At 35.9% G+C, this 8,921-nt stretch overlaps 1 protein-coding gene across 3 annotated transcripts; it reads right to left on the bottom strand.

Moving 5' to 3' along the window:
- LOC109048950 (nucleobindin-2-like) lies at nucleotides 1–8,770 on the bottom strand. Of its 3 annotated transcripts, none has more exons than XM_042725216.1 (13): nucleotides 8,651–8,770; nucleotides 8,231–8,354; nucleotides 8,013–8,120; nucleotides 4,657–4,789; nucleotides 4,475–4,578; nucleotides 2,876–3,061; nucleotides 2,665–2,755; nucleotides 2,527–2,585; nucleotides 2,155–2,247; nucleotides 1,601–1,690; nucleotides 1,334–1,507; nucleotides 793–919; nucleotides 1–705 (listed from the first exon to the last, which is right to left on the bottom strand). In XM_042725216.1, exons 2-13 carry the CDS (start codon nucleotides 8,342–8,344, stop codon nucleotides 620–622), a joined length of 1,365 nt encoding a protein of 454 aa, XP_042581150.1. In that variant the 5' UTR covers nucleotides 8,345–8,354; nucleotides 8,651–8,770; the 3' UTR covers nucleotides 1–619. The 3 variants fall into 3 exon arrangements, with proteins under 3 accessions (XP_042581150.1, XP_042581152.1, XP_018922148.2); XM_042725218.1 differs by lacking the exons at nucleotides 8,013–8,120; nucleotides 8,231–8,354 and adding exons at nucleotides 5,699–5,806; nucleotides 5,916–6,042 and having other exon boundaries at nucleotides 8,651–8,703; XM_019066603.2 differs by lacking the exons at nucleotides 8,013–8,120; nucleotides 8,231–8,354; nucleotides 8,651–8,770 and adding exons at nucleotides 5,699–5,806; nucleotides 5,916–6,042; nucleotides 6,334–6,463.
- Between the last annotated feature and the right edge of the window lie 151 nt (nucleotides 8,771–8,921).

Raw genomic sequence — 8,921 nt, 5'->3', positions numbered from 1 at the left:
TTCTTTAACATACCTTTAATACAAACCACATCATTTTACAGGATTTAAAATCTGACAGTTGCATATTACACTGAAAAAAGTAAATTCATTGCACATTGCTGTATCTGAATATGTTCGATTTACAGTTCTTTGCCCGTCCCAAGTCTAATTGAAGCCTTAAATCAGAAAACCTTGTCTATAAGGTTTTACTGACATAATGTGAACCACAGAATTATCAATTAACCACATTATTCCAGTCTAGAAACTCATCGAAAAGCAAGCAAGTCTTTAAACTTTGAAACCAGGGCAAAAGTAACATTTAAGGAAAAACCCTTACTACCAGCATACAAAGCCACATATCCAATATTAGCCATTCTTTAGAGGGGAACATGCGATCGGTCTATATTGATGCCACTGCATTAAAGATTTGAGCATATTTGGTTAAGGATGAAGCAGAAAACACCACGAGTATGTATTTGGGGAGTGTATCCTGTTAATTATTGTTGTTCTGGTCTGGTTATATAATGCTGAGAGAATAGGATAAGAACAGGTTAAGTCAGTAGGCTTGTATGTTTATGTGCATTGTACAATTCAAAGGCAGGTTCTGGACATTTTTAAATCAGGTAGAAGTGTGTATGTGTTAGGAGGTGTGCTGAGGCAGATTCTGTGGTGGCTCAGCTGGCAGGTTATTCTGAACTCCATTCTGATTGACTGGGACTTTCACCACTAAAAAAAAAAAAATACAAAACAGGCAATGTTTACCATACTGAAACATTCACCTTCATAGTGTGAACAGAGTTTTAGTTTTCTCACCTTGACTGTCTTCATTTGCTAGTTTCTGCATCTCTTGTTGAAACTGGAGCTCTCCATTAGGACCTGAGGGAGGCTGTCTGTTCAGTGCCTGTTGCTCCTTTTGTTTTTGTGACATCTCCATTACTGCCTGATTAGAAATAAAACAAGCTCTCAGTTCTCTGGCATCAAAATAATGTTTAAAAAAATATACAACAATATGCAGTACTGAATTAAATAAAATCATTTGTTTTATTAAGGGCTCAACAATAAGAGGTGCCAAAAAAAAAAAACCCAATGACCGTAAATTTATATAAAATGTATATCAGATTTTGAGTTTTAGATGTGTAATTGTTAGTTACTATTATATAATGAATTAATATAATATAATAAAAATATTTGTATTATTTTAGACGCACATACATTTGATTTATTTTTAAATATTATTATACAAGTGTTCTTAACAAAGAAAATCTGTAATATTAGCAATAAATTATACAGCTATTCTTATTATAAAAAGGCAACACAAGAAAAGGGTTGCAACCAATTGAAAGCAGTCTTTTACCTGCTGATATTCTCGTTTTTGGGCTTCTAGAGCTTTGCTTCTCTCTTTAAGAAGTTCCTGCTCCTGTCGTAATTTCTCTGCCCTTCTGCCAAGCTCCATCTCCCGATCCTGAAGTTCAGCCTCAAAGCGCTGCAGCTCCTCTTCGGTGTACACTGGCTTTGTATCATCCAGTGTCTTGAAGTGTAGAAAGATAATGAGTTGGCACAAAACACTGGCATGTAAAGACAGTATAATATAGTGGGACATGCATCGAAATCTGACTCTAACCTCCCATTCATTTGGGTTGTTAAACTCTTTCTTCTCCGTAGATTTGAGGAACTCTTCCAGGCTGACCAGTCTATCATGATTGAGATCTACCTGCAGTGAGAGGAAGCAGCGAGCCAGGAAAAAGCTATTTAAAAGTGAACAGTTTAAAAGGTAATTAAAAACGAACTGAAGCAACTAATAATAAAAAAAAAAAAAGTAATGCAGTTAACATTTTAAATCAGATAAAAGAATGATTATTTCTTCATCTCGTGCATCCTGAAAGAACAGAACGGATGGAATCACTGCTTCTCCACACATTGTGAAAGTGTTGAAAAGCTGAAGGGGAAAGACAGATAAAGGAAAGCAAGAGAATGAATGCATTAGATACACACTCATAACATTCAAACGGCTTATTCGGTGTTCATTTATCACACGTTTTAAACAAAACCAAAGATAAACTCAAAATAATTCTAAACAATTTCATGCAAACACAGCATTAAGGCTTTTATGAGCATAGCATTTTTTTTTTTTTACACTCAACACTCGATAACTGCGAAAGAAAGTGAAAGTTTTACGTTTTGCATGACATGTTCCCGCATCCTCAGCCTCTCCTCCTCCATCTCCATCATGTCATCCTCTTCATTCTTAGGATCATACACCTTCTCCAACTAAGACAGTAAAAAGAAAAGATGAAAACATCGGAAAGATAGTAACTGTATGCACCTTTTCAGTTACTGCCATTCGCTCGTTCTCTGCACGTCAAGAACAGCTTTTATGAGCTTCATCAAACATGCCATTATGGATTCCTATGTTGATGATGTTTACTCAGGACAGCCATTAGAGCCCACCAGAGTCTTAACTGCTGACTCAGTTACAGCATAAAGAGGCTTCCATCGCTGTCAATAACAGATTGCAATGATTCACCGACCTCAAAGGTGAAACATTACCTCTTTTGTGAAGAGGGCCTCCAGCTCTTGCTCATCCAACACACCGTCACCATTCGTGTCTAAGTGAGAAAATGCGATTAAATTCATTTTGCCTGTGAAACAGCTGCTTATGGACTGGTTGAGGACAAAAAGACTCACCGTGGAGCTTAAAGAATGTCTTGGGATTGAACTCCTGTGGATCAAGCCCATCTGTCTCTTTCCAGACCTCCCGCAACTGATCCACGCTACCCTGAAAGGATGAAAAGAAAGTAAAAGAAGAACGTTTTACTTAGCAGATGTGCTAAGCAGCAACAGATTCAACTCATCTCAATCTATCTATCCATACATCTCCCTTTCTTCACCCCCTCACCGGAGCGTTAACTTTAGGATGTTGTCGGTGCTTTTCTTTCAGCTCCTTGATTCTCTTCTCCTCCTCCTCTCTCTTCTCCTGGTCCAGACTCTTCAGGTACTCCCTCCTCTCATGTTCTTTCAGCATCTCGTAGCGTTTAAACTCCTCATGACGTTCTGCATCAAAATTCTCAAGATCTTTAGTGGCCTAACAAATAAGCACAAAAAATGGGTATGATGTTATGTAATAAATATTGTGGTAAATAAAATATTGTAGTGAATAAAATATTGTAGTGAATAGGTCAGTTATCTGTGCACTTTTCATTAAGTGTAAAAAGATCTAATAAAAGAAATAAAAAAGGAAAACAATAAGTATATTATAATCCAATAGAAACACATACACAGAAACAACAAAAGAAGAAACAAGAAGAAAGGATCTATCAGGATTTTATTTACTCGCATTTGAAACATACGTATGCACCCCTTATTCTATTTTTTTTTTAAATGTATTGTATTTATTTTTAAATCATGTATTTGTGTTTTTATGTATTTTTCTTTTCTAATTTTATTTTATTGCCCTATATTTCACGGTTTTGCAGTTGCAGTTGGCTGGGATTTTGTTAATTGTGGTAATAATATTATGAAATTTTCACTTATGGCGAATGGGTCGGTTAATTGTTCACTTGTTATTTTGAGTAGAAAAAAATCTAATAAAGGAAACCTAAAAAAAAAAAAAAAAAAAAGGAACAAATATGTATACTATAATCTGATTAAGTCTGGATTAACACAGAAACAAGAAAAGAAGAAAGATCAGAATTTTACGTACTCGCATTTAAAACGTATGAATGCTTGTCAATCTATGTTGTTGTTTAAATGGGTCATGAACTGAGAAATCAACTTTTACTTGAGCTTTTGATATATCAGAGATCATCGCACTACAAGAATATCCTGTAAATTTCAGAACCGAAAACATCCTTGTTACCAAATAAAAGCTTTTATTGACACCAGGCCCAGCGAACACCAGATCCTGGATTGATATGATGTAATAGATAGCTTAAACACCACCTCCTAATTCTGTAGCCCCGCCCACTGATTTGCACATGACATATAGGATATATAACATGAGTATCGCTAAACCGAATCGAGCAACCAAGCATTAAACATGCCGTTGAAGATCGCAAAGTATTGTGCAGTGCCTGGTTCTGGAAGAACACAGTCGCTGCTTAACCTTTATCAGATTCAAATATTAGGAATGCGTGGTTGAACTTTATTTTTAATGAAGTTACAGCTCACGTGAGTAAAACATTGAGCGTTTGTTTGCTTCATTTCACTGCGGATTCCTGTAAACAAGACACAGGTCGACGCTGGATTTGCAAAGACTGAGATTAAAAAGCAATGCTGTGCCGTCTATATTGGATCCGACAGGAACGGTGCAGCACACTTTTGTGGTTAAAAAAAAAAAGTGTCACTATTGCTTTGTTAGAGATCGCTTGAGGACACTTGATATGTGCACATGTCTAATTAAAGTCAACAGTATAAAATAATTAAAAAAGCCAGTTCATGACACCCTTTAATGGTTTTTTGCAATTCCACATTATGGCATGTTAGGAATGGGTGTTACCGTGACGATAAGCAGCTCCAAGTCTTTGGCCTCAAAAGTGTTCTGATTATGAGGGTCCAGATGTTCAAACTGCTTCAGCAAGGAGGCATGATCCATCTGAACACCTGCAATCACAACAAAGCATTTGCGTGAACATGCGTGGAGTCACCAGAATCACTTGAGTAATACACAAACACACTCACTCTGTGCGTTGGTGCTGTCCAGTTTAGCCTTCAGCAACATCCTGAGGCGGGAGACCTCTTGCCTCTTCAGCTCATCCAGGCGAGTCCTCACATGGTGGCCCACCAAATCCAACTCCTTACTGAGGCGTCCATTCTAAAACAGCATCTTTCCATTAAGCACTTCAAGTACCGATGAAATGATAAAACTTCAACGCTCAAAGGCAAAACAGCATAAAAGAGAAATATTTTCCTCATTCGTTTTCTCCATAGGGGTTTTTTTTATTTATAAAATCTTAAATAAAAGATTTATTGAACCACAAACCAGCTCCACGAACGAGATGAATCACAACATTACAAACGTTAATTTGAAGCAAAAAAGCATGAAAATTTAAGAAAAAGACAAAGGTACAAGCTCTATGCACTTAATGTCTTTTATGAAGCAATGACCTACACATCTCAAAATACATAAAATGATAAAAATATTAATACAATATATAATGACTAATAATCACTGTACAAAAGTATGTTAAAATATAAAACACGTTATTAAAATTGATAGAAAATCCAAAATAAAGAGTTCATAATTAAGTCCTTAAATAAAAAAAGAGATTTTGAACCATGAGCCAACACTGAGATGAATCACATTACAAACTTTAATTTAAAGCAAAAAAAGACGGTGTACTTAATGTCTTTTATGAGACCTGCACATCTCAAATTATATAAAAGAATAATGATACATACAGTAATTGACTAATAGTCACTGTATACATTTTACACATAAAATACAATATAGATTATTAAAATGAATGTATGTATAATTATAAATAGATAAACAAACAAACAGAAGACATATACATAAAAAATAAGTTAAGTAGATAAGTAAAATAAGTAGATTAAAAATTTAAGCTGAAATCACACATACTAGTGACTTCTACAGAAGCATATGTTATAACTTACTCTCTGAGCTTCTGGTAGGTGTGTCTTGAAGGATTCTTATACCTTATCATTTTTTATAAAGAAGAGGAATGGGATTCTTCCATTTGGAGCCCTACTGTTGCTTTACCTTGATGTCGTCTGTGTTGGCAGTCTGGAGTTTTTCCCTGAAGTGGGGGTCTGTCTCCAGCACCTCAATCACCTCTCTGAGGTAACGGTCATAGTACAGACCAGTATCCTGAGATATGCACACACAGCCAAAACAAAAGAGCACGTGAATACTGAGCAAAATGATTAATGCACATGGCATGCTCTAGTCTAGGAGCAAGGTCTGAGACCAGTTTTACCGCATTCTCCTCTGGTTTCTCCTCCTCGGGAGGGTCCTGGTTGCGATCTATTGGCTTTGTCCACACCACGAGACACAGAGACAAAAGCAGCAGCAGCACCTTAAAGCCCCCAGTCATCCTGGGATACCTGTGTGTACATCGATTAGACAGCATTTACTTTCACCCTAAAGCTGTACCTCGACACGAAAGAAGCATTAGCTTATATTTTTAGAGTCAGAGAGCGGTCTCTTTAAGCAGGCATGTTTATTTATATAAGTACACATCGATCATGAGTCATGACGAGAGAAAACACACTGAACATGTTTCACAACACACACAACTTCACGAGAAAAACAGTCACACGCAGCTACCGACGTCTGTAGAGTCGTCTGGTCTGAAACTCTATCGTCTAAATCAAATAAACGGCGAGTTCTCTTACCACAGGGTCAGGTCCTGCGTGAGCGGTGAGTGAAATCTCTGATTACAAATTACTCAGCGTCGCTGCCTCGAGAACAAGTGCGACCATGAATTATGACGCAATCCAAACGCGACGCTTTCTGCAAACATGAACCTACAGTATTTTGTATACGTAACACCTTATGTTAATAAAATTATAAATGGGATAATTTTATATATATATATATATATATATATATATATATATATATATATATATATATATATATATATATATATAATAAATTTATATTCTATATATATAAATATATAATTCCATTAAGCCACTTTACCAAAAAAAGGCAATGTAATGTAAGTGTCCCTAAATAAAACAAAACAAAAAGAAATGTTCTTTCTATTTTTTTTTTATAATTTATGTAATAATAATGATGATGATGGTGATAATAATAATAATAATTATTATTATATTTACACACTAAAACTTAATAAAAACTCAAGGACCAAGATTGATTCATTTCGTTTTTAGAAGATCTTGTACAACGTTTTTTTTCTTTTTTTCTTTCTTTCGTTTCAATATTTTAATTGTGCTAGATGGACTTTTGAGAGTCCTAACTAAACGACATTTTTAGGAGACCTTGCAGCATGTTCCTTCCTTCTTTCTTGTCATCTGTTGCTACATAAATGGACTTTGAGAGACGCACATTGTTGGCAAACATAGACACTTTATTTTAATTACCTCTAAAAATAGATATTCGTTTTTATCCAACACTTTGATTACAAACAGGCTGAAACACTGACAAACAAAATAAATTAAATATAAAAATGTGCACACAATAAATAACACGATAGCATAAAACGTATAAATGTAATACATGAAGTCAAAGGATAAACCTGAAATGCATAAGAAGTCACAATTACAGTTATGGGACCAGAATTAATAAATATGGCACACAAGTAAATCGCAATCCCTCAAACAAATAAATAAAAATGATTATAAATTAGTTAGTTACATAAAAGACGAAACATAAATATCACATTGTGTTTAAATCAGTTTTCGCAAGATAAATAAAGTGAGTCGCAGAATAAATATCCTTCATAAATCAACCCTGTATAAAAGTCACTATTTCTCTCATGTCTGTGGGTGTGCTGGCTCTTTCCTCTTCAATATTATCATCATCTTTCTCCTGAGCTCCGGGTTCCTCAGTCTCTCACGAGAGAGCGCCCTCTATCAGCTCAGTGCAGCACTTCTTGGTCCTTAAACCACCGCAGGGCAAGAGTTCAGTGTAGCCGCCCACACCCAGTGAACGGAACAAAACCTGCACATCTTCAAATTATAATAAAAGAATAATGATACATACAGTAATTGACTAATAGTCACTGTATACATTTTACACATAAAATACAATATAGATTATTAAAATGAATGTATGTATAATTATAAATAGATAAACAAACAAACAGAAGACATATACATAAAAAATAAGTTAAGTAGATAAGTAAAATAAGTAGATTAAAAATTTAAGCTGAAATCACACATACTAGTGACTTCTACAGAAGCATATGTTATAACTTACTCTCTGAGCTTCTGGTAGGTGTGTCTTGAAGGATACTTATACCTTATCATTTTTATAAAGAAGAGGAAATGGGATTCTCCATTTGGAGCCCTACTGTTGTTGTGTGCTCGACAAAAGAGTGCTTTACCTTGATGTCGTCTGTGTTGGCAGTCTGGAGTTTTTCCCTGAAGTGGGGGTCTGTCTCCAGCACCTCAATCACCTCTCTGAGGTAACGGTCATAGTACAGACCAGTATCCTGAGATATGCACACACAGCCAAAACAAAAGAGCACGTGAATACTGAGCAAAATGATTAATGCACCATGGCATGCTCTAGTCTAGGAGCAAGGTCTGAGACCAGTTTTACCGCATTCTCCTCTGGTTTCTCCTCCTCGGGAGGGTCCTGGTTGCGATCTATTGGCTTTGTCCACACCACGAGACACAGGGACAAAAGCAGCAGCACCTTAAAGCCCCCAGTCATCCTGGGATACCTGTGTGTACATCGATTAGACAGCATTTACTTTCACCCTAAAGCTGTACCTCGACACGAAAGAAGCATTAGCTTATATTTTTAGAGTCAGAGAGCGGTTCTCTTTAAGCAGGCATGTTATTTATATAAGTACACATCGATCATGAGTCATGACGAGAGGAAAACACACTTGAACATGTTCACAACACACACAACTTCACGAGGAAAAAACAGTCACACGCAGCTACCGACGTCTGTAGAGTCGTCTGGTCTGAAAACTCTATCGTTCTAAATCAAATAAACGGCGAGTTCTCTTACCACAGGGTCAGGTCCTGCGTGAGCGGTGAGTGAAATCTCTGATTACAAATTACTCAGCGTCGCTGCCTCGAGAACAAGTGCGACCATGAATTATGACGCAATCCAAACGCGACGCTTTCTGCAAACATGGAAACCTACAGTATTTGTATACGTAACACCTTATGTTAATAAAATTATAAAATGGGATAATATATAGATACTATATATATATATATAATATATATACTATATATATATCATATATATATATATATATATATAATAAATTTAT

Source organism: Cyprinus carpio, chromosome A3, assembly GCF_018340385.1.
Source record: "Cyprinus carpio isolate SPL01 chromosome A3, ASM1834038v1, whole genome shotgun sequence".
NCBI classification, from domain to species: Eukaryota; Metazoa; Chordata; class Actinopteri; order Cypriniformes; family Cyprinidae; genus Cyprinus; species Cyprinus carpio.
This window is presented reverse-complemented; position numbering and strand designations above follow the sequence as displayed.

Coding starts and splice junctions, on each gene's coding strand:
- LOC109048950 (XM_042725218.1), bottom strand. CDS start 6,032: ATGACTGGGGGCTTTAAGGTGCTGCTGCTGCTTTTGTCTCTGTGTCTC. Junction 1,691..2,154: donor GGGAACATGTCATGCAAAAC/GTAAAACTTTCA, acceptor CTCTCACTGCAG/GTAGATCTCAATCATGATAG. Junction 706..792: donor AGCAAATGAAGACAGTCAAG/GTGAGAAAACTA, acceptor TTTTTTTTTTAG/TGGTGAAAGTCCCAGTCAAT.